Source organism: Cydia pomonella, chromosome 2 (assembly GCF_033807575.1).
Source record: "Cydia pomonella isolate Wapato2018A chromosome 2, ilCydPomo1, whole genome shotgun sequence".
Taxonomy (NCBI): Eukaryota; Metazoa; Arthropoda; class Insecta; order Lepidoptera; family Tortricidae; genus Cydia; species Cydia pomonella.
The window spans coordinates 30,808,884-30,835,265 of record NC_084704.1 but is presented as its reverse complement, the minus strand read 5'-3'; the positions used below and the strand labels follow the sequence as shown (position 1 = coordinate 30,835,265).

Sequence of the window (26,382 nt, the reverse complement as noted above, 5' to 3'; positions counted from 1 at the left end):
CATGGATCCCATAACAACATCGGTAGACTTGCCGTGTCCACCTGCAAGTCAAGTTAATGTGGTTTAAGAACGACAATGATGAACGATATGGTGTGTCATAAATGTTACAATCATCTGCTCCGGAAATTTATAATTATTTATGAAAGAAAAACAAGCCATATTTTATTCTTTAGTCGATAGAGTTGGGTGCATAAATTATTATTTTGAAAATATCTTCTACATCTTTTTTAACTGGCTCAGATAAGCAGAAAATGTTTTGGATTGTCTAAAACTAAAGGTTATATCGTCAGTTCCTGATAATTGTTGTAAGCTTGCTAATACATGTTTGTTTTTTTATATTCATTTTAGGATCGAATCAGTGAAGAAGGAAGACAAGGGAATGTACCAGTGCTTCATCAGGAACGACCAGGAAAGTGCAGGAGCTAGCGCCGAACTTAAACTTGGGGGACGATGTAAGATATTTACATTTACTACACATGCGTTATCGTATAGGAACAAAATTTGGACTCGTCCATTAAATCCAAACTTTGACAATTACTCTGCAATTGTGCATATACTTGATTTACTTCAAGCGTAAACCTTGAATTCTTAAAAATATTTATTGGTTTATAGAACATATTTAACTAAGAGTAACGAGAACTAAGTTCTGACATATTGTGCTACATTTAATCAGTTAGTTGCTAATGATGATTCGGTCAAATTATGTTTTTTCAAAAACAAATTATATCAAAATTTAAACTAATACAGTTGATACTTTTGGGCATGGTGCTTTACGCACACTAGCGTCCCCTCCCCTCCCTCTGGCGCAACACCCCCTCTTTGCATGAAATAATTCCCGGTTGACAGTTTTTGATTTTTTTGGGTATGTATACATTTTAAGAATAAAATACCAGTGAAAGAAATAATGCTCATTAAATTCCTAATAAAAAGGTTATGTTAATTTTTTTGAAATGATGCATCATTTTTATATTACAGCTAGCTATGCATAAACATGAGATAAACTTTGTCTTCCCCATACATTAGAACAAAACTTGACCGAATCCTAAGTCTACAAATTTTCTTAGCTCTCAGTTCTAAAAGTTAATGACTATTATCTTTTTCCGATTCCAGTCGAACCACCCCAAATCCGCAAGAACTTCCAAGAGCAGACTCTCCGCTCCGGCCCATCTCTACGTCTCCAATGCGTTGCTTCCGGCAACCCTACTCCTGACATCGCCTGGCTTTTGGATGGAGAGAAATTATCCAGTGGAGAACGCCTGCAGATCGGACAGTTCGTTACTGCGGACGGCAACGTTGAGTCGCATCTGAACATCTCTTCTGTACACACTAATGACGGAGGATTGTATTCCTGCATCGCTTCGAGCAAGGTAATTAAAGAACTTAGGAACAATCCTTCAGTTCTGGTAAGTTCTTCTGGTAACTCAACCCTCAACTTCGCCTTGTTGCTGGAGAACGAAAAACTTATTATAAGAACACCTGCCGACGGCAACATATTCTTGCATCAATGTTATCCGGTAGTTTTCCTAAATAATCTTAGATTTTTTGTCACAACTTTAAGTAAGTTTTTGCAATATATCGATCGTGTTCCAACGCTAAAACTAATTATTAGTAACTATCTACTTAAACTAAAAAGTCTATCAAGACTTCAGTTGAGTTAATAAAGTAAGAAGTAGATATTGGCACGCAAACTCAACAGCTTAGCATTTAAAGTGACAATTATTGGAAATGAGCCAACCTAAAGCCAATTTGTCTGACATTAATAAAATAACAATTCGTTTCAAGCGGCACGTTTTATATTCCTTTTACCGAAATCTTTGGTAGATAAACGCGTCTCAAAATGTCAGTTCAGTTCGTATCACTAACTAAGAAGTCTGTCAACATTGAATTTTTAGCCATCGGTAAACCCGTTAAGTTATACATTTTAAGTAAACACACTCGAGTCAAGGCTACGCAATAAAATCCATGACATAAAGGTGACGACGTGAATGACTTTTCTTTTATGGTGCTCCCAAATTGGTTGTTATAATATGTTATATAACATCGTGTAACAGGGACAACATAATAAATTAGTAACAATACTATCAGGATGTCCCTGTCACAAGATGTTGTGTAACATTTTATAACAGCCAATGTGGGAGCACTATTACTCTAAAAACGCAAACCGGGCTGATCATCGCCCTTTCTATTTGTTAACGAGCGTCGCATTTCTTTTAGACCTTTTATAAAATGTACGTTTGTAACTCCAGGTGGGCAGCGCGTCGCACTCGGCCCGCGTGAACGTGTACGGCCTGCCCTACGTGCGGCCCATGAAGAAACGCCCCGTCGTGGCCGGCGACACGCTCGTCGCGCACTGCCCCGTCGCCGGATACCCCATCGACTCTATTGTGTGGGAGCGAGACGGACGGTAACACCTTGTTTTCTGCTAAGGGAGCGATGACAATATGAGATTTTACTAACTAGTTTTCTATGCAAAATTAGTCCCGGAATTCCCGGTTTTCGCCATACATATTCAGTACCGCGAGCAGCACGGAAACTAGTGGAAATTATTACAATGCATCCATGTAGGCATCCTTGTTGGGGAATATAAAGTTATTAAACCATTTTTAAATTCACTACGCTGTGTTACGCTCATGTTTAAAAATATGTCAATAAACCGGAACTGACTACAGCCAGGCCCGGACGATCTTCCATACTATTTAGATTTCGCGTTCGTTGTTCGTCGAGTCGCGTTCATTATAAGATTTATTTACTGCTCGCTGTGCTCTGCTTCTCAGATCGAAACTGCATTAATTTAAAATTACCGTCTTTAATCTATTTTTTTTATTACTTCGACAACTGTACGTTAGGTTAGACGAGTATTCTGTATTGTTATTGTATTTATTTCCAGCGTCCTTCCAATCAACCGCAAACAGAAAGTATTCCCCAACGGTACCCTGGTGATCGAGAACGTGGAACGCAACAGTGACCAGGCCACCTACACGTGCGTCGCTAAGAATAGCCAAGGCTACAGCGCCAGGGGATCGCTCGAGCTGCAAGTCATGGGTAAGTTCAAATGCAGCACAATAGCCAGGAGAAACGTTCATTTGATGCGTAGAGTAAGTGCCCGACTAAAGTACCCACGTCGCCATAATAGCTGTATAGAAAAGTGGATACTTATGTTAGGCCACCGACTGTAGCATGTTGCTGTCACGTTCTGACGATGATCTTCCACACTGTTGATGGATAATTTATAAACATGTGGCAAAAACGAGTGCTTGAGAAAATGAAACGTCGACAAATAATAACATCGATAAGTCAGTCATAGATTAATAATTAAAAGATGTACAATGCCTCAAGGGCCTATTTTAGATATAAGCTAGTTATAGTAATCATCTGTTTATATCCATTATGTATATTGTAATTGTAAATAAATACATCCATTAAAAGATGTAAATTCTACTTGCTGTAATTTACCGGGAAATTCAAAGAATGCAAATCAATTACAATTCCGACCACAATTTCTTTATTACGAGTACATATATTAAGTATTGAAAAATAAAAACGTAAACTCTAGAATAGTGTCAAAAAAATAAGAAAACTACCTATAGGGTGCTATAGGTGTATCAAAGAAGATATCGAACGTGTTGTGTATTTCGCAGTAGCTATCTTTTTATACAATGTTAAAAATATCTATAACGCTAAGGTGACATCGATAATAGACATGTCAATATTTGATTTTGTCAATCACTTTATTTTGCCACAAAAACTTCTATGTGTGTTTATAAACCATAATGTAAAGAAAGGTCCTCCGATGGTCGGTTAAGACTGTTGCTGTACTTGCTGTTGATATTAACGAGGCAGTAACAGTTAACTCTGAGCACAAAATTAACGTTTTATGAACTGGGTACATGTCATGTCATGTCTGTCATACGGAGTTTAAACGTTGACCCTAAAGTTATATATATGGAGTAACTACTTAAGTATTCGGAAACTAAACTTTATGTTGCCCGGTAAGAGATATAGTCACATTGAACATTAAACCTTTTGAATTCTTGGTACTTAAACGAACAGTCCCTGTTTAATTGGTTATGCATATTACGATACAGTATATAATTAATAAATGATTATACCTTTAGGGTCAACTTTAAAGTTTATTGTGTGAGCTAATAAAATTATCGTCTGAGCAAAGAATAATTAATGTAGTTAATTAATTTTTCGTGTTTCGGGCTCCATCAAGGTGTTGATGATTCTGCCAATGTCGAGGTGTGTAAGAAAATACCAAAACAGTAACATCTAAGTTCACACATTTGACAGTTGTCTATTGAAGTTTGTAGTGATGAGGCTAGGACGTATCGTTTGTCAAATCTAGCGATTATAAACGAATTAGTCGAATCGATTTTACAGTCGATGTTTGCAAGTTTGTATTGTTTCCTTTTTATTAATAATGAACCTTTTTTTCACATATTATTTCATTTTAGTGTCATTTTGTTTTAAATATATGATTTTTATCAACTTAAGATAATGTGATATGAATCGAAACGACAGACTCGACCACAACACTGCTTTTAATAGGTCATAGTGTGATAAATTATTATCGTAAATTACTCAATAACTAAGATCTAAATTTTTTTTACATATTTAACAAACCCAATCATTATTATAGGATTTTATTTATAATTTCAATGGGTCATGCGCTTTTACGTTCTACGGGCGTTGTCATGTGTCAAATGTGTGAACTTAGAGCTCACAGATTTATAATAACTTTTTATGTTTAAGAATTTAATTAGCTCACTCATCAGCACAAGTATTCATACTTATTGGGTGTTGAGAAAGAAGAGTCAACCACTCATTATTTGGAACAAAATTAAAAATAAATTCAATGAAGAAAGAAGAAAAGAAACAAACTAGAAAATTAAGTAGAATAATAGATGTTCTAACTGAACTTTCTAAATAGGGAACAAGATGACTTCGCTCTAAAAAAAGCCCTCATCTACAGAGAGGTGAGATGAAAATATAAAATAAAGCGAATAATGAGTGGAAGAATACCTAAATCACAGAGTTGCCCGGCACATAGTATCTTAAGTATACAGGTCTACACATTGTAATTCAATTTTCATCTTCAGCATGCGACTCTGTGTCTCTTCTTGTCGCAAAGTAAGGCCGTTGCAAATGTGATATGACGTCAACAAAAAAATCAAATGAACGACAGAATTTTTATACAAACTTCTTTAACTCTGAAAAATTTTCAAGCTAAAACATCGCAATTCACATTTTACGAGTATGAAAACATGTTGCAGTGGCTTTATTTACCACTGTTGTACTAATAACCTTTCTTTCAGATTTTACATCAAGATGTTGAATATAAGTGTGTCATAAATGGCCAATGTTATTATCGGAGATGTTTATGCCCGCCAAAGCTACATCGTTTGCCACACACGCCCCGTTCCTCCGACGGTAGAACAAGTAGCTCCCTGTAGCGCGAGTCATTGCAGTGCCTCCGCAAATATCGCCCTTCGAGTTCGGCGACGAACCCGCCAACGCCGGAGACATGGCTTCCATATCCTGCGCCGTCAGCAAGGGCGACCAACCGCTAAACATTTCCTGGTACTTCAACGGACAGCGAGTCCAAAGGGGCAATGATTTCGGAATAGTGGTCGTCAACATAAACAAGAAAACCTCTATCCTAAACATAGACTCGGTTAGCGGGGTAAACAGGGGCTCCTACGACTGTGTGGCGGCGAACTGGGCCGGCTCCACCAACCACAGCGCAGTACTTAACGTCAACGGTACAGCTATCGGCTATCGAAAATTGCTTGTATCCTTCCTTTTGAAAAGTAGTTTCCCCTTAGAAACCCACTTTCACATATTCCCCAGTCCCACCACAGATCACGCCGTTCGAATTTGGCGAGGAAATCCTGAATGAGGGTGAGACGGCGTCAGCTTCGTGCGTGATGAGCAAAGGAGACCTCCCAGTTGTATTCACATGGAGATTTAATGGCGAGGAAATTAAGCCCCGCAATGCCCTTGGCATCGTTCTCACAACCATCAGCAAGAAAACCTCCATCCTGAACATTGAGCCGGTCAGCGCCGTCCACCGTGGCTCCTACACTTGCGAGATCAGAAACCAGGCCGGAGAAACTAACCACACCACTCTTCTAAGTGTCAACGGTTCGCTTTTCTTTTATTAGATTTCATTTTTTCGCTTTTTATCACAGTCCCCCCTCAAATCTTACCTTTCGAGTTCGGGGAGGAGCCCGCTAACGCCGGAGACACCGCCTCAGTCCAGTGCGTTATGAATAAGGGCGACTTGCCGGCCAATTTCTCGTGGAGCCTCAACGGGAACTCGATTTTTCACGGCAAAAGCCTCGGCATCGCCATAGGCAGCATGAGCCGCAAAATGTCGATCCTCAATATTGATTCCGTGAATGGAACCCACAGAGGCACTTACGTCTGTCGTGTTGAGAACGCTGCCGGTTCTACCAACCACAGCGCTACCTTGGAAGTCAATGGTTCTTCTTTCACCTTTTTATACTAGTACTAGTGTAGTTTCTTAATTCAGTTTTTTGTTGTGTATATAGGCAATAAATTATTCACCCTGTAACAGTTTTGCCCCAAATCCATCCTTTCACCTTTGGAGACGAGCCGGCCAACGCGGGAGAAATGGTCGGTGTTCAGTGTATGGTGCCGAAAGGCGACGCTCCAATCAACATAACTTGGCAATTAAATGGCCAGCCTTTAAGAGGAATTCAAGGAATAACAGTCACCAAGATTGGTCACAAAGCGAGTAGCCTGTCTATTGACTCCGTAGCATCCATACACAGAGGTGTCTACACTTGCTTTGCTTCTAATCCAGCGGGTCATGCCAATTACTCTACTGAACTGGCTGTAAATGGTAATTTTATAAAAAAACGCAACAAAGTAGATCTGATTTAATGCAACTTGTCTTCTGCTTGTCTTGTCTTGTTTATTTAAATGATTTTTTAAATTCAATCCATTCTAGTACTCCCCCAAATCAACCCTTTCACGTTCGGAGAAGAGCCGGCCAACGCGGGCGACACAGTCGGATTGCAATGCATGGTGGTGAAAGGAGACGTCCCCGTCAACATCACTTGGCGGTTAAACAATAGGCCGATAACGGAGACCCCTGGTATTTCGATCATGAAAATGAGCGCGAAGGCTAGTGGCCTCACTATCGAATCTGTGTTAGCCATTCACAGAGGAACATACACGTGTCATGCTCAAAATGCAGCCGGCCATACCAATCACTCTGCTGAACTCGCTGTCAATGGTACACTTCATCGACTTTACAAATTTCTTTAGCTTTGTATTTTGTATGCTCTTATTAGTTCCAAACCCTAAAAGCCAGCCTTTGAATCTTTGTCCAATCTGTTCTCTTCTACCTCAATTCCATCTAGTTGTACCGCAAGTGACTCCGTTTGATTTCGGTGAAGACATCCTGAACGCAGGTGAAACCGTATCTTTAACTTGTACCGTGGGCAAGGGAGATTTGCCTCTGAACATACATTGGGAACTTAACAATGAAGTTCTGAATTCCGGCAACGGTGTGCTTATAATCAGAAGTGGCAAAAGAATTTCTATGCTGAGTATAGAAAACGTTCAACACGAGCACATTGGCAATTATACCTGCATAGCGGAAAACGAAGCCGGCCAGAGTAGCCACAGCGCAGTCCTCAACGTAAACGGTATACAATTCATGCAAACCGCTTCGCTTTTGTTCGCACGATTTACCTATTTCACATGTATTTGTTTTTACCTTTCTGTTACGTACGACCACCATCCTTGGCAGTTCTTCCTCAAGTGGCGCCGTTCGACTTCGGGGAGGACACATATAACGCGGGAGACACCGTGTCTCTGACGTGCACCATCACCAAGGGCGATATGCCGATCGAGATATCTTGGTTGTTCGACGACAAGCCCGTGGGGAATGGGGACGGCATCGTTATTGCGCGCAGTGGACGGAAAATATCAATTTTGAGCATTGACTCTATTCAGGGCTCCCACAGGGGGAATTACACGTGTGTGGCAAAGAATGATGCGGGGTCTGCAGCGCATTCCGCTCTCCTTCACGTCAACGGTAGTATAATCCAAATTTTAACTTCGTCTTGATCGAATGGTAGTCCTTATTTTTACGTTAGTTTCCTTCAGTTGCTCCACAAATACGCTAAATACAATTATGTCATTTAATTTCGGCACGGAACCCGTCAATGATCAGGAACTGGTCGTGGTTATGTGCACTGTCTCCAAGGGCGATATACCTGTATTGATAAATTGGTACTTCAAGGGCAAAGCTGTTAAGTCGGGAAGTAACAGAGTAGTGCTTACGAATACGAAGCGCACCAGCCACATGTGCCGTAGGCAATCAGGCGGGCACAACTAACCACTCAGCCAAGCTCTGTGTTACCGGTACTTAATCGTAACTCGCGTAGGTAATGTTTTTTCCCAATAATCCTAATTTGTACTTGCTTATTGCTGATTCCTATCCTCTGTCAGTCCCTCCTCAGATCATGCCCTTTAAGTTGAGCGAGGAACCAGACAATGCACAAGAAATGGTCGTCGTTACTTGCACAGTGTCTGAAGGAGACCTACCCTTGAAAATAGAATGGTATTTTAATGATAAGATAAGTAAGATCGGGAGACAGCGGGAAACTCGAGGCGTACAAGTCAACTTAGCATCGAGTCTGTTAGTCACCAGAATCAAGGGTCCTATTCATGCGTCGTTCGAAATGACGCTGGCTCCATAAATCACGCTGCACAGCTATATGTAAACGTTATAAGTTACATATATCTTTCCTAGACATTGCAACCTTTTAGTATTAGTATACCTTCTTTTCCCCATCCTACTTCTACTTGTAACTTTGGCGGGTCATAATATTTATCACAGATAATCGTCATTACCTACGATGAAAGTATTAGTTCAGATAACAGTCATACTTCGTTAACGTTACTTTATTTCAGTGGCACCGATTATAGCGCCTTTCGAATTTGATGAATCGGTATTTTTTGGAGAGGGCGTTCAAGTGATGTGCCACGTTACCAAAGGGGACAGGCCGCTCGATTTCAAATGGACGTTTAGTGGTGGAGACGTGAGTTCCTTAAGCGGGTTAAACATCATGAATGTTGGGGACCGGGGCTCGGTTCTTATAATACCCACCGTGACGGCCCAGCATTCTGGCATTTTCACGTGCACAGCCTCCAACATTATTGCCAGCGCTAGTCATCACGCCATGCTCAATGTTAAGGGTATCATCGCACTTTTCGTGGTAGCCTATTGTGTCATGTTATGTTTCGTCTCTCCTCACAAATACTTTTAGCCAAATAGTGGAAACAAAACCCGCTTAAGACATTGTGCTCCCAGTGTAGTAAGATAAAAGGCAAGTTTTTTACAGTGGCGCCCATCATTTCAACATTTGAATTTGATGCGGCAGTTTTTTACGGCGAAAGTATTCAAGTCATGTGTCACGTTCCCAAAGGAGATATGCCGTTCATTATTACTTGGTATTTTCGCGATCTTCCACTTCAAAGGCAGGATGAAGTCATCATAACCAAATTAGGAGACAGGAGCACCTTGTTATCTATTCCAGCAGTGACAGAAAAACACTCTGGAAATTACACTTGCGCAGCTTCTAATACCGTAGCAAGCACTAACCACACTGCCACATTAAACGTTCAGGGTACACACATTAGATTCATTGTTGATTTTTGGTTTATTTTATGTTTTTCCCTCACCAGTTCCTCCGCACATAGTTCCATTTGAAGCCGAAGAGCAAGTGTTTGCTGGTGAATCTGTACAATTGACGTGCCACGTATCTAAAGGCGATACGCCCCTAACGATCACTTGGAGTTTTCACGGGGAAGACCTATCTTCCCACCAGGGACTGTCTACAACGAAGATAGGCGAGCGCACGTCGCTGCTGAGTATAAATAGCGCCACTGCGAGTCACAGCGGCGAATACTCGTGCCACGCCGGCAATCATGCCGGCCTTGCCGTCCACTCCGCCTCAGTCAATGTCCATGGTATCCCCCATTCAGCCCGCTGCCTTAGCCTAAGCGCACGCTGCACGCTTGCCTGAATAATACTTAATGTCGGCCTTCTGGATTATCAGTGCTGCCGCACATCGTACCCTTCGAGGCGGACGAATCTGTGTTCGCCGGTGAATCGGTGCAGCTCACCTGTACCGTTTCCAAGGGTGACTTACCGCTCAACATCAAGTGGCATTTCCATGGTTACGACAATGCTACCTCAGAACTTGGCATCATGACGACTAAAATGACATCACGCACTTCATTTTTATCTATCGCTGCCGTTACTGCCAGCCATAGTGGCAATTATACCTGCGTAGCCTCCAATAGCGCCGGCTCTACTAACCATACCACTATCCTAAATGTTCAGGGTCAGTTTCATTTTTTCATCATTATTATGGTTTATCATTTTTATGTCGGTTTCGCATCGATGTCAGGTGTGTCGATAGAACCAGCCTCTGTTCTATCCACACATCTCCAGCGCCCGCTTCTTCTTTTCCACCATTTATTTTTGTCGTCAATTTTATTCCTACCTTTTGTTCATACGAATATTCGTATATCTCGTACAGCCACACCGAAATTTTGTTAATGACATATTATTTAAAAAGTCTATCTGCATGATTTACCTCATATAGGAAAGAGACGCTTTTCTATGTATGAAGTTTAGCGGTTCATCCTTATCGCGAGAGCTAGGAACTAATTAAAGCGAACGGACAATCGTCAAAAAATTGTTTTTGTGTAAAGTTTTATAACTTTGGTGGTTTCGTACTTGTTTGACTAAAGTTGCATTCTTCCTAAAACAGTTTTGCCCCAAATCCACCCTTTTACATTCGGAGATGAGCCGGCCAACGCTGGCGACACGGTGGGCATCCAATGCATGGTAACTAAAGGCGACGTTCCTGTCAACATTACCTGGCTTCTCAATGGAAAGCCTTTGAACGGAATTCAAGGAATTACGGTCACCAAGATCGGGCATAAATCAAGTAGTCTGTCTATTGACTCGGTAGCTTCCATTCACAGTGGTATTTACACTTGCCTCGCTGCCAATCAAGCGGGTCATGCCAATTACTCCAGTGACTTGGCTGTTAACGGTAATTTTCCTAACACAATATTTTACCTAATTTAATGTAAAGAATTTGCCGCAGTATCGTCTAAGTATATTGCTTTATGTCCAAAAATTTACACCTATTTTTGTATTTTCTTTTATCCATGCTTTTGCCGCAGCAATGATCGAAGACCAATTACTATAGTCCCCAAGGAAAAAAGATAAAATGTGTGTGACTGTAGCCTTCCACATCAAATTCATTAGCGTTTCGACTTAAGTTCTTCAAGATTAGGTTAATCACCTTGGATATGATGATATTATGTTATATTTTGGTAAATGTTTCCATTGCTTTCCAATGAATATCTCTGCGAAATCTAGTTCAAAATATTGTTCCTTAGTTGCACCGCAAGTGACTCCATTCGATTTCGGCGAAGACATCATGAATGCAGGCGAAACAGTATCTTTGGTCTGTACCGTCGGAAAAGGCGATCTGCCACTTACAATACACTGGCAACTTAACGACCAAGTTCTGAATTCTGGAAACGGAGTTCAAATAAATAGAAATGGGAAAAGAATATCTGTATTGAGCATAGATAATGTTCAACACGAGCACATTGGCAACTATACCTGCATAGCGGAAAACGAAGCTGGACAGAGTAGTCACAGCGCTGTCCTCAACGTCAACGGTATACAACCCATGCAAACCGCTTCGCTTCTGTTCGCACGTCTTACCTATTTTACAGTCACATGTATTTGTTTTTACCTTTCTGTTACGTACGACACCATCCTTGGCAGTTCTTCCTCAAGTGGCGCCGTTCGACTTCGGGGAGGACACGTATAACGCGGGAGACACCGTGTCTCTGACTTGTACCATCACCAAGGGCGATATGCCGATAGAAATATCTTGGTTGTTCAACGACAAACCCATGCGAAGTGGGGACGGCGTAGTCATCGCGCGTAGTGGACGGAAAATATCAATGCTAAGCATCGACTCAATCCAGGGCTCCCACAAGGGGAATTACACGTGTGTGGCAAAGAACGATGCGGGCTCCGCGGCACATTTCGCTCTCCTTCACGTCAACGGTACAATAATCCAAATCATAATTTTTGTCTTGATAGAATGTTAGTCCTTATTTTTTTCGTTACTTTCCATTAGTTGCACCACAAATTATGCCATTTGATTTCGGCACGGATCCTGTCAACGATCAAGAACTAGTCGTAGTTATATGCACCGTCACGAAAGGCGACATGCCCCTTTCTATAAATTGGTACTTTAACGGGAAACTCGTTAAGTCGGGAAGCAATGGCGTGGTGCTTACAAACACGAAGCGCACCAGCCAGCTCACTATTGAGGCGGTCACGCACACCAACCAAGGGAACTACACGTGTGCCGTAGTCAACCAAGCGGGCACAACTAACCACTCAGCCGAGCTCTATGTAAACGGTACTTAAACGTAACTCGCGTAGTTTATTTTCTCCCAATAGTCCTGATTTTTCACAAGCTTTTTGCTGATTCCTCTCCTCTGTCAGTCCCTCCACAGATCATGCCCTTTGAGTTCGGCGAGGAACCGGTCAATGCTCAAGACATGGTGTTAGTTACTTGTACGGCTCTTAAGGGAGACCAGCCTTTGAAGATAGAATGGTATTTCAATGAAACTCTCGTGAAGTCGGGTGACAAAGGAATAACGCTTACAAATACAAAACGCACTAGTCAGTTAAGCATTGAATCTGTCAGTCACCAGAATCAAGGCTCTTATTCTTGCGTCGTGCGAAATGACGCCGGCTCCGTCAACCATACTGCACAACTATTCGTAAACGGTACTTGCATCTTTTCTCCATCCCAGCCTTGAAGCCTGTATGTAGCATTTTTTTTAAATTAAAGGAAAAATTGAAAAAATTACACCTCCGGCAGGACTCAAACTTGCGACCATTGGAACATCGGTCCTACCTGTCCTATCGCTTCTGTTAACTGGTGATGGTGGTTCGCATACATCTGGTAGGCCTTCGTGGCTCAGTTGGAAGAAGCGATCGGACCGGTGTTCAATGGGCACAGGTTCGAGTCCTGCCAGAGGTGTACATTTTTCAATTTTTCCTTTAATTTTAAACTTAGTATTAGTATTCGTTTTTCCCATCCTCCCTCCACTTGTAACTTTGGCGGGTCATAGCGGACATCACTAAAAACCATTACTGCACAGAGAAGACTTCGACGAGACGTAATAAAACTTGCATAATTTCAGTGGCGCCAATCATAGCTCCTTTTGAATTCGACGAATCAGTATTTTTCGGTGAGGGCGTCCAAGTTATGTGCCACGTTACCAAAGGGGACAGGCCTCTCGATTTCAAGTGGACGTTTAGTGGCGGAGACGTGAGTTCCTTGAGCGGGGTAAACATCATGAATGTTGGGGACCGGGGATCGGCTTTAATCATACCGACCGTGACGGCCCAACATTCGGGCATTTTCACGTGCACTGCCTCCAACATTGTCGCCAACGCTAGTCATCATGCCACGCTCAATGTTAAGGGTATCGTCGCACTTCTTATGATAGCCTATACATACTTATGTGTCATGTTACGTTACGTTCCCCTCCAAACTCCTTAAAACCGTATCACTACTGAAACAAAATCATGTGATTTAGTATAGTCATAGGCAAGTTTGTTACAGTGGCTCCCATTATATCACCATTTGAGTTCGATGAAGCAGTTTTCTATGGAGAAAGCATTCAAGTTATGTGTCACGTTCCCAAGGGCGACATGCCGTTAACTCTGACTTGGTATTTCTGCGGCCTTCCACTGCAAAAGCAGGACACAGTCATCATTACTAAACTTGGCGATAGGAGCTCCGTGTTATCTATTCCGGCAGCAACTGCGAAACACTCTGGAAATTACACTTGCGCGGCTTCCAATACCGTAGCGCACACTAACCACACTGCCACATTAAACGTTCAGGGTACATACTTTTCTGTAGATTCATTGTTAACTTTTCGTTTATTTTTTGTTATTTTTTTCCTTTACCAGTTCCCCCGCACATTGTTCCATTTGAGGCCGAAGAGCCAGTCTTTGCCGGTGAATCAGTACAATTGGCTTGCCACGTATCTAAGGGTGACACGCCCCTCACCATTGCTTGGAGTTTCCACGGGGAAGATCTTTCCTCTCACCAGGGAATATCTACCATGAAGATCGGCGAGCGCACGTCGCTGCTAATTATATCTAGTGCGACTGCGAGCCACAGCGGCGAATACTCGTGCCACGCCGGCAACCACGCCGGCCTGGCTGTCCACTCCGCCTCAGTTAATGTCCATGGTATTCCCCGTTCCTCCCACTGCTCTAGCCTAAACGCACGCTGCACGCTTGCCTCAATAATAATCTCGGCCTTCTGAATTAACAGTACTGCCATACATCGTTCCCTTCGAGGCGGACGAGTCTGTGTTCGCTGGCGAATCGGTTCAACTCAACTGTCACGTTTCCAAGGGCGACTTACCTCTCAACATTAAGTGGCATTTCCATGGTTACGAAAATGCTACTTCAGAACTCGGCATCATGACTACTAAAATGACCTCGCGTACCTCATTTCTATCAATCGCCGCCGCTACCGCCAGCCATAGTGGCAACTATACCTGCGTAGCTGCCAACAGCGCCGGCTCTACTAATCATACCACTATCCTTAACGTTCATGGTCAGTTTCATTTCTTCATCATTTTGAGTTTTCATGATCATCAGCAGCGCATCGGTGTCAGGCGTGTCGATGGAGTCAGCATGCGTTCTGTCCACACATCTGCAGCGTATGCTAGTTTTTTTCCATTGTTTAATTTGCCATCAGTTTATTTCTACCTCTTAAATTGTTCATTTGTCTCATGCATTAACAACGAACATTTTACCATTCGACATGAACCGGTAATATTGTCCTTTGGGGGAAATTGGGGAGTCCGTCCAGACGATGTTCCACGCATCGAAGACAATCCACTCTTCTCTTGACACTCGTATTGTAATTTCGAGTTTTGACGACAAAGAGCTATCTATAGCGAGATTTAGGAACTTCCACTCAAGCGTGCGACCTATTTGATGTTGCGATCCGTGACTAGAGCGCCCGTTGCTGAACCCGCGTCCTAGTCAACACTACTAAAAGTTACTGGTAAATAAATAGGCTATTTATGTAGGTAGCAATAAATATCGGGGATATCAATTTTTGTTTTCTTTGTTGCCGTGTCTTTCATCCAAACCTTATTTTGCTACTCGTATTTCATATGCAAGTGGTCCCGCACATAATCCCATTCGAAGTTGAGGAACAAATCTTCGCCGGTGAGTCGGTCCATCTCACTTGCCATGTATCGAAAGGAGACAGTCCTCTTCAAATAACTTGGAGCTTTAACGATCGCGAGATTCCGTACCACAATAATATGGGCGTGACGACGACGAAGTTAGGAGAGAAAGCGTCAGTGCTGAGCATTCCGACGGCCATGGGCCAGCACAGCGGGAACTACACGTGTACCGCCAGCAACCGCGCCGGCCGCGCGCACCACTCCGCGCTAGTCAACATTCATGGTACCGCACCGACGACCCCTAGCCCCCTACAAATGCACGATTAGACTTAACTATAGCTCCTTTTCTTTTTCTTTTTGATTAGTTCCTCCTCATATAATGCCATTCGAGATCGAAGAGTCCGTGTACTACGGAGAATCCGTGCAAATGACTTGCCACGCGAGCAAAGGTGACCGACCGATGACGATATCGTGGACATTTGAAGGGCAAGATCTTTCCAATGACTTAGGAATCAAGACGATGAAAATGGCAGAACAGACATCATTCCTATCTATAGCTGCTGTAACGGGAGAACACAGTGGAAATTACACATGCATAGCAAAAAACAGAGCAGGAGAGCATAGATACTCAACATCTCTCCACGTTAAGGGTACTCCTAGTTAATTGTTCCAGCATGCACCTTATAAGTTGCGCCACTAACTTACCGTTTTTTTGCCAGTCGTCCCCCACATCAAACCTTTCGAATTGGACGAAGCCGTTTTCGCGGGAGAGTCGGTACACCTCGACTGCTACGTGTCAAAGGGCGACACGCCTCTGAATATAACGTGGAGTTTCCAAGGGCAGTCCGTTACGCGTAGGATGGGCGTGATCACGACGTCCTCAAGCGCTCGCGTCTCCGTCCTCGATATTCCAGCCGCAATGGGTGCAAACAGTGGCAACTACACGTGCACAGCGACCAACCGCGCCGGAAGCGACAGCCATACAGCTATCCTCAACGTTATCGGTACCACCTTTAGCTCGAGTGACGCTTGCTTTCTGTTCAGTTCTTCCCGTGGTCCAACCCTTCTCATTCGGGGAAGTCGCCATGAATTCCGGCCAAGTAGTAACGGCTCCTTGCTCGGTTATTGAGGGCGACCACCCGCTGCAGCTCCGGTGGCTCTTCGATGATGAACCGATCAAGCCGAGGTCAGGGGCGACCGTATTTCATATCGGAGAGCGAAGCGCGATCCTTAGTATCGGTTCTATCTCGCACAAACACGCTAGCAACTACACATGTATCGCGGAAAACGAGGCTGGGATTAGTTTTCATTCCTCTACTTTAATTATAAACGGTGCATATTTTTTCTATATGTTGAGATATTAGGTTTTATTTTTCTTTAATTACCCTTTTTCGTTATCTTCTATCTAATCGACTTGACTTATTTAAGTAGTACGATTAATTGATGATGCATTCCAGTCCCCCCAAATATTCTGCCGTTTACGTTTGGAGAAAAGCCCGCGAACGTCGGCGAGTACTTGCAGGCGGCGTGCACCGTCAACCTTGGCGACCTCCCGCTCACTATCTTTTGGACGTTCAACGGCCACCCCATATCGCAGAGAAACAACGATTACGTTCTCACTAATTCCAAGCGCAGTAGTCTACTCATTATAGAATCTGTGGACGCAAAGCATGCTGGTTCTTATGTCTGTATAGGAGAAAATCGCGCGGGCCGCACGTCTCATACCACAGAACTAGTTGTTTACGGTTAGTTATTTTTTGGTAGAATTCCATTTAGTTACTAGATGACGTTTGCATTTCAGTTCCTCCCAAGATCGCACCTTTTGCCGCTGGTGACGAACCGGCCTTTCTCGGTGATTACTTTGCGCTCCAGTGTATAATAACGCACGGGGACCAGCCCGTTCGCGTCGAGTGGACGGTGAACAATAGATCCGCCCACTCCGTCCCCGGCTCACGCGTCACTACCGTGGACCGAAGGAGCAGCGTGCTCACGATAGAATCCGTAGACGCCAAACACGCCGGTCTCTATAACTGCACCGCGACTAACGCAGCCGGCGTCGCCTCGCACACCACCGAACTTGTAGTCAAGGGTTCGAAGTATACATATTAAGTTTCAGCCCATTAAATCTTGATGCTAAAATTTTGCTTCATTTAAAGTTTTGTATTGTCCTAGTTCCACCATTGATAGTGCCGTTCAGTTTCGGTGAGGTGCCCATCAACCCAGGTGACGCGGTGCTCGTACATTGCCTGGCTTCCAAAGGAGACCTGCCTCTAGAAATCTCGTGGACGTTTAGCAGTGAAACTATAGAATCTAGTCTGCACCGAGACATCACGACGACGCAGCTCAGTCCGCGCGTGTCCGTGCTAACCATAACGTCAGTGAGCGCGAACCACCAGGGCAACTACACGTGCATCGTACAGAACGCTGCCGGCCGAGCCGAGCACGTGGCGACACTCGTCGTAAATGGCACGTGCTAATTCAATATCGGAGATGGTAAACAGGGACTAACATCACGAAGCAGTGCCTTCGAATGACCTCCACACTGGCACCGCTCTTTCCGTCATTCTCACAGTCGCTAACATGCCTGCCACTGGTCGATCTAACCCTATGTTTCTATGGTTGTTTGCAGTACTGCCCCGCATAGTTCCATTTTCGTTCGAGACGCCGTTATTCGCGGGGCAGGCGACTCAGGTCACTTGTTTAGTGTCCGAGGGGGACCAACCTCTCGATATTCAGTGGTACTTCGAAGGGCAACCCTTGAGAGAAAAAGCTACAGTAACGTCCACTAAGATAGGCCAGAGGGGATCTTTGCTTCTGATCGACCCTGCGGGGTGGTCGAACAGTGGATCTTACACTTGTCTCGCGCGAAATGCCGCTGGCTTCTCCAACTATACCACCTCACTCGAAGTACACGGTATACTTAATATGCATTCTTAGCACGAAGCTTTGCCTTAATACCTTAAAAGTTCCAATATCGTTCGCTTATAGTCCGAATAGAGCGGTATACAACAATATCCGATGTTGATGTTAAAGGTATTTTGTATTTCACGTCTATAATATTTATGAATGTGGCTAAGATGCACATGTAGATACCCGCACACAGGCTGCGATGTCGTGGATCATCTAGGACAGACGTTGGATGTCAGTAGGAACCGGCTGCGGCTATCATCGACGAACCTCTCCCTCTCCTCGCATCTCTTTTATTATGTCCCTCCTTCTTCCCGGGTTCCTTCTGTATTTTCTGTTTGTTCATTTTATTGCAATATTTGTGTTGGGTTCGCGCTAACATGCTTGGCTTTTTTATGGCTCTTTTGAAATACATTGCGTTGGCGTGGTCGAAATAGTCCAAATAATTTTAACGTTGTTTACTACTTGGCATATTTTTTTGGTCATAAAGAAAAGTGGTTTTAATCACTGCTCTTTTATTTTACTGTATGTAAAATGATGTCAGAAAACTTAATGATATGGATAGGTCACGTCAACCCAGTCATTTCCCTAGAGTGCTTTTTGTTGGCATTACGCTTTTCATAATGAAGTTAAGTTTTATTTGTATATTTCCATTTATTTTGTTATTTGTAGCTAGCTGCTTCATTAATGGTTTTGTTTTGCGTCATGCTTAGATAAGTAAATCAACAAGCTTCTATAGTGATACATATAGGTACCTAAATTGGTAGTTTATTATTTTATGCTGCAAAAGCCTTAGCTACGCTTTTTTGCGTTAGCTACAATCAAGTAAAATAATTAAAATGTAAAACAATTACCTATCTAAATAATTAATAAGTATCGGAATGGAAGCTTTCACATTAAATACCAGATTGAATCATTGCAGTAGTTTTCTTTCATTTTTTCCAAAAGAAATCAATGTTTTAGATACCTACTAAGTAAATTGTATTTGAATGACTGCCAGTCTTCAGACTCAGACCTTTAATATTTAAAACTATAGGCACTACCTATTTACATTGATTGATAAATACAATGATTCAATGTTATTTGGTGGCATTGGAATTCAGAGTATTTGTTGAATACTTGTGTTAGATTCATGTATTCCATTTTACGCAAAAGGTAACAAACAAGTATTTGCCAAATGCGAATAATTCATGTGCCATCTCTTTGATAAAACCATTTCCTTAATGCAAATCCAGTAAATATTACAGTAAAGATTTCATTTTATCATGGCAAATTTACAAATCTATTTAACTAAATCTGGGTTCTACTAATCTGGATTTGAATTAATGAGGTTGAGCAGAAGCAGACATATTATTGGTCCCAAGAAAAACTTGAATATATAAAACTTCATTTCAATTTTGAATATACTTTTCTTCTTGAATTCATGTTAAACTTTAAATTTATATGGAAATTGAATCTCAAACTCACCTATTATAAAAAAAAACAATTGTCTATAAATCACAAAAAAATCATTGCATGCACTGCACCCATAATGACGTTTGACGGTAAGCTACAATTGTAAGTGCGATTTCAGTGCCCCCGCGCTGGATACTTGAGCCCACCGACAAGGCTTTTGCCCAGGGCTCGGACGCTAAGGTCGAATGCAAAGCCGATGGCTTCCCCAAGCCCCAGGTCACATGGAAGAGGGCTGAAGGTACGTGCTCTTTTGAGATCGATTCTATTTGTATTCTAGGACACTGAGAAGTCCGTTTCATTCCATCCATTCAATGACTTTTACCATCTCGATATTATAGTTTAGGTAGGATCTGTATTGGTAGTTCTATAATTACTTTCGTGTGAAAAAAGGGCGCCAACTCAAATACTTATTTGTTGTGCAACAATAATTCATTTCTTCATGCCCACCTCCCTACTTGATTGTTTCAAGAAACTTATTAATTGTGTCCATATCATGTTACACCGACTAAGTACCTAAATAATACGCAGATATATTATAATTCCAGACAAATCCTCTTACATAATACATCTCTCTTTATTATAGGGGATACGCCTGGCGATTACAAAGACCTTAAGCCAAATAACCCAAATGTGAAAGTAGAGGATGGAGCTCTTTCGATTGCCAATATTCAGAAAACGAATGAGGGTTATTATTTATGCGAGGCTGTCAATGGAATCGGCTCAGGATTATCGGCTGTCATTCTGATCAGTGTACAAGGTAAGTTGAAAAAGAATCCCACTCTACAACTAAAATTATAAATATTGCGGAATTTATTTGAACTGTATTAATTCGTTATATCTATTGTAGCTCCCCCTCAGTTCGAAATCAAAATGAGGAACCAAACTGCCCGCAGAAGCGAGCCCGCTGTATTGCAGTGCCAAGCCAAGGGAGAAAAGGTAAGAAATGGTCGTCTTTCTATTTCCAAAGATTAATTAAAGAAACTTGCTAAAGCTCAATCTCTTAATCCGCTCTCATCCAATAGACTCCCACAACCGTGGATGGATTAATCCACCTTGTGGAAGGTAGAACTAACCGTTGCTTCTTTAGCTATTATACGACCGATTTTTTAAGGTTTTCGGCAGCTCAAAAAACCTATTTATAATAGTTAATCTTAGCGCTTCCATGAATCGCATGATTTCTGATTTCATTTCATCCACAGCCCATCGGAATTATCTGGAACATGAATAACAAACGCCTGGAACCGAAATCGGACCCCCGCTACACCATCCGCGAAGAGATCCTGCCCGGAGGAGTGGTTTCTGACCTGAGCATTAGGAGGACCGAACGATCTGACAGCGCGCTTTTCACTTGCGTGGCCACTAATGCCTTTGGCTCTGACGATACCAGTATCAACATGATTATCCAAGGTGAGCGATTGACTATTTTATTCTCTTGGGTCGTTCCAGAATTTTAATGAAGACGAGTCATTTAGTTATTCTGGTAGGAGACTTGCAATATAACTGCAGTCATGATGGTTGAAGTAAGCAAGTTTAAAACCACGACTTGTTCAACAGAGGTACCCGAAGCACCGTACGGCCTGAAAGTGTTGGACAAATCCGGTCGCACCGTGCAGCTTTCCTGGGCGGCCCCTTACGATGGCAACTCGCCTATCAAGAAGTTCCTCATTGAATACAAGCGCGCCAAGGGAAGCTGGGATAAGGACATTGACAGGTAAAGTTTCTCTAAATATAACTAAAAAAGGAACGTGGCTTCCTGTTAAACGATATTTAATCTACTTGAAGTTATAAGAAAAAAAAATTCTGAGGTGTGGGGTGAGATGTGTACATTGCAGGGACCCGTCCGGTATCCCCTTCGTAGGTTTTGGAAGGGGTATTTAATAAGGCTTTGCTTACCAAAGCCGTTGCTAACTAAAACCCTTTTATTTGGCTTTTTAAGTGCTTCATAATACGGGTTAGATGATACCCGTTCGATAGCCGTTCCTTAAGCGCTAACTTAAATAAATTATAACGCTTATTCCATTTTCAACTTTCTCTTCGTAAAAATAGAATCAAATATTGCTTATATAAGTTTAAAGTGAAGGACTGGGTGTCTAGCGCGTTGACAGCACAGATGTCATTATGTTTTGAATTGGGAAGAGTAGATATATTTACTACCCTTTCATTTTATATCTCTCTGAAATGGAAACCCCTTCCTAGAGCTAAGTCAAATGTACGGGTAAGTAATTCAAAGGGAGTAAATCATTGGGACTAGTCGATAAACGACTAAGCCATTTAAAGGCTTTTTTTCTGGGAAGGGGTGGACAGGTCCCTGGTATATTGTAATATCTGAGGGTAGTAGCGTTTTAGGTTCCGTACCCAAAGGGTCAAACGGGACCCTATTACTGAGACTCCGCTGTCTGTCCGTCCGTCTGTCACCAGGCTGTATCTCCTGAACCGTGATAGTTAGCCAGTTCAGATTATGTATTTCTGTTGCCGCTATAACAACAAATACTAAAAACAGAATAAAATAAATATTAAACAAGCCCCCATACAAAAAAGGCATTTTTAGATAATTTAGAACCCTTCGTGCGCGAGTCCGACTCGCACTTAGCCGATTTTTTCATATCGATTGACACCTTCTCATGACTACTATACATACAAGGTCCTGGCTTTGGTACTGGAGGCTATGAGCGCCAGTAGTAAGGTATCAACACATCTGGGTTTAATAACAGATTGACCATTCTCGTTTCATCATAAGTTTAAGTCTCATGCTGTTATGTCCTCTTCAGGGTACTAGTCCCCGGCGACTCTACCGAAGCCGGCGTGTTCAGCCTCCGCCCCGCCACCGCCTATCACATCCGAATCGTCGCTGAGAACGAGCTCGGCACCTCCGAACCCTCGGAAACCGTGACCATTATCACTGCTGAAGAGGCGCCCACTGGCCCACCGCAAGACGTGAAGGTTGACGCTCATGACAAGCACACCCTGCGAGTCACCTGGAAGCCTCCCCCATCACAGGACTGGAACGGTGAACTGCAGGGGTAAGTAATATTGTTAACATTTGTAATTAAAGTAATATTTGGCTGAGTATTGTGTAAAATGCAAAAATGATATCTTACAGATACTACGTTGGCTACAAACTGGCATCAAGCAACAAGTCATTCGTTTTCGAAACTGTCGACATTTCTAAAGAATCTGGCAAGGAGCACCACCTCGATATCATGAATCTGAAGTAAGTGTCAACATGAAAACACGTTATACAATACGCCAGTAAATATCTACACTTCGAACAAATACCTCACGATCGTTTTTTCCCCAGAACATTCCACCAATACGCCGTAGTAGTTCAGGCATTCAACAAGATGGGTTCCGGTCCCGTGTCACAGGAAGTCCGCGCGTACACCGCTGAAGGCGCGCCCTCAGCCCCGCCACAAGACGTTCTCTGCACCACTCTGACTGCGCAAACCATCCGGGTCTCCTGGGTCTCTCCTCCTCTTGCGGCTGCCAACGGACTGATTAAGGCTTACAAGGTCGTGTATGGACCCAGCGACACGTGGTACGGTAAGTAACTGTTTACCTGTGCCCCTGGTATTTTCTGGGTGCGCCACTTAGAAATGACAGCAACTGTCTTTTCTGCCTTAGAGACCTTTTTAGATGCTGTATCTTGATAGATAACATTTTTGTGAATAGATGATGTAAGGGAAAAAAAATGCTAATATTGTTTTTCCTTATAGATGAGAAGACAAAGGATACAAAGATCACGGCAAGCAGCGAGACTATCCTCCACGGACTAAAGAAGTTCACGAACTACTCAATGGAAGTGCTGGCGACGACCAACGGAGGCGATGGCGTCCGATCTGCACCCATTCACTGCCAGACTGAACAAGACGGTAATTACATATCTAAACTTTATTGCACAAAATATATACGACAATGTACAAATGACGGACTTAATGCCAAATGGCATTTTCTACTAATACTTAGAATCGTAATTTACAGAATGGGAGATGATACTCAGAAATAGTGATCTGATAATTTCTTGTAGAAAATATTGAATACGAGACTAACCCCCTTATTTATAAACGTGTACTAAAGTTACGATGCCGCTGATCATCGTTTGTCCCTTTCCATCATACCAATATGTCGGAAAGGGACTAACGATGATCAGCGGCATCGTAACTTAAGTACACGTTTATGAATAAGGGGGTAAGTTAGCTACTTAACATCTGGGTATCTGGTAATTGCCAGTGGGCTCCACCCGCTTAATTGACATGCGACATTTAGATTCAGAATACATCGTTATCTTTTAATGACAATGACTAATGCATTTACTGTTTAGTGCCCGAGGCCCCTCGTGCGGTGAAGGCGCTAGTGATGGGCCCAGACTCGATCCTGGTGTCGTGGCGGGCGCCCGCGCAGCCTAACGGAGTCGTCACGCACTACAACGTTTACACGCAAGCGCAGAACGCCGAGCCGCATCCTAACAAGGTAATTATTTAAACTTGCTTAAGTGGGAGCATGCCGAAGAAATTCACCCTGAAGCAGAGTTAGTCACCGATATAACTAAAAATCTAAATATCTTTCCTGCATTCGCAATAGTTCTTTAGACATATTCTAAAACGGTATTTAGGAAAATACAATCTATCAGATTTTCTGGCCGAAGAACATATGAAATGAGGATTTGTGGAGTATGTGCCGACAACCTCATCGTCCAAGAAGTAGCGCTGCGGAAATGGAGATGGATCGGACATACCCTTCGAAGAGGAGCTGCGGACAGCGCCAGTGTCGCGTTTGAGTGGCGGTCTTAAGACGGAAAGCGAGCCTGCAATCGCCCTGTACACGTCTGGAGGCAGAGCATAGAGACCGAGCTGCGAGCCGTAGGACTGAGCTGGAACGAGGCCAAGACGGTTGCTCAAGATAGAAAGGCGTGGAAGGATCTTGTGGAGGCCCTCTCCGGGCTGCCCTAGGTCCAACAACGACAACAACAATTTATCAGATCATCTAAGTAAAATGCAAAATAAACCAAAATCGAAAAGATATCGAATTATTTATATACCATATGAAAATACTACCGGTAATTCAATCCCTACCCTGAAGCAAAATTCACCAAGTCCTTAGGTAATTCTTCTACTTTTTATTCCGTATGATGTTCAATCTTCAGTCAACTGTGCAGTATGTATAGTAGGTGCTAGTTGAGGTCCTAGGTTGGATCCTGTTTTCATAGTGCAACCAACGGCATACTTCAACCCAACAAGATAATACGTTCTTCAATATCTTGCTACTGTGATGTCCACTCATTACCTACGTAGCGGCCCAATGAAGTCTGAACATTGGGAAGAAAGTCATTACGTGGACTGTCTTGCATCTATGGATAATACCTCTATACATAACGTTGATGAAATTTAACTGTTTGGTTTTAGGTACCTGCATCGCAGACCAGCTACTCAGCGACTGATTTAAAGGCCGGCCGCTACGACTTCTGGGTGACCGCATCCACCATCATCGGAGAGGGACAGCCTTCAGGAACCGCCTCCTGTAGCCCTAGCGACAAAGGTATGTTTTATTTCACTTTGAACCTATTCCCAAGTACTTTGAATAACCTTTGAAAAACTCGGGCACTCACAAAAAAGTTGAAAATCCATTATTCAATTGCAAAGGTTCTAATTCTTCTGGAACTGACACACACACACGCTCTGCTCAGGGTTAATATTATTGACATATGAGACTATGACAATATGTTGTTACATGGTTGTTACTGTTTCAAGCATCTTCAGAGTAATTAACGATGAAATCGACACCAAAATTCAGCTGTAATTGATATGAATAATAGATTTATTCAAAATGACAAATCCTATTATTTTTGTAAATCATTCTAGATTATTTTACATCCTGTACTTATTTGATCTTTTACTGTTGCTCGCTGTCAATGCATACTGTTAATCTTCATCATTATAAAAAAAAAACAACTACAATGGATATCCTACCAGACTGCGCCAGTTCAGTAAACGTTCATGTTATTAACTGACCTGATTGTTTCTCAGTGCCCGCTAAGATCGCCTCTTTCGACGAATCCTTCACCGCCACATACAAGGAAGATGTGAAGCTGCCGTGTCTCGCTGTTGGTGTTCCGCCTCCCAATATTATCTGGAAGGTAAGACGACTGACTATTAAAATAACTCTCGTGTGCATCCATTAACTGGTCTCCAATTATTTTACAGGTCTATATTCTTGATTAACGGGATAATTTAAAAGAAATGAACGACTTTTGTGTATGTACCCCCTAACACGTTCAAAAAGGGCACTCTTTATTTATTATTATTATTGTAGTTTGTGGGCCTTTGAATGCCACGTCGACCAGGCATTGGTCTATTGTGACAGCCCTTTAAAGTTCATTACTGATGCCCGTTGAATCCAGGAAATTCCAGATTCTTTATTTAAGGAGGATTGACTATTATTATTATTAATATGAATAACCCGTCGCAAATACAGCCAATATATTAAAAATAATCCCAAACCTTTATATACAATCCTTATAGACATTTCGATAGCGTGATGTAGAAATCGCCGCTCCCGGTACAGCGCCATCTCACGGGATATTTGGTAACAGTTTATATTAAAGAACTTGACAAAAGCGACACGAACATAGACAACATAGAACGCGAACATTTGTCTATTTCGCGTAACGTTAAGTATTTTCCTTCGCTCGGATCACGCGTCGTT

General features: G+C 42.5%; 1 protein-coding gene across 50 annotated transcripts in view; it reads left to right on the top strand.

Moving 5' to 3' along the window:
- The window catches only part of LOC133515338 (cell adhesion molecule Dscam2), a 92,622-nt gene that overhangs the window by 47,461 nt on the left and 18,779 nt on the right, over positions 1-26,382 (top strand). For 37 of the 50 annotated variants that reach the window (XM_061847863.1, XM_061847817.1, XM_061847815.1 and 34 more), the window contains exons 10-26: positions 349-452; positions 1,111-1,367; positions 2,247-2,404; positions 2,888-3,042; positions 17,494-17,787; positions 19,802-19,921; positions 20,267-20,440; positions 20,531-20,619; positions 20,883-21,090; positions 21,238-21,394; positions 22,452-22,703; positions 22,784-22,894; positions 22,982-23,223; positions 23,397-23,552; positions 24,002-24,150; positions 25,083-25,215; positions 25,704-25,813. In XM_061847863.1, the coding sequence (XP_061703847.1) occupies positions 349-452; positions 1,111-1,367; positions 2,247-2,404; positions 2,888-3,042; positions 17,494-17,787; positions 19,802-19,921; positions 20,267-20,440; positions 20,531-20,619; positions 20,883-21,090; positions 21,238-21,394; positions 22,452-22,703; positions 22,784-22,894; positions 22,982-23,223; positions 23,397-23,552; positions 24,002-24,150; positions 25,083-25,215; positions 25,704-25,813 (2,869 nt within the window). Of the gene's footprint in view, positions 1-348; positions 453-1,110; positions 1,368-2,246; positions 2,405-2,887; positions 3,043-5,471; positions 5,766-5,853; positions 6,148-6,979; positions 7,268-9,729; positions 10,015-14,080; positions 14,366-17,493; positions 17,788-19,801; positions 19,922-20,266; positions 20,441-20,530; positions 20,620-20,882; positions 21,091-21,237; positions 21,395-22,451; positions 22,704-22,783; positions 22,895-22,981; positions 23,224-23,396; positions 23,553-24,001; positions 24,151-25,082; positions 25,216-25,703; positions 25,814-26,382 lie in introns of all 50 variants that reach the window. The other 13 variants (XM_061847838.1, XM_061847813.1, XM_061847826.1 and 10 more) reach the window with 5 other exon arrangements.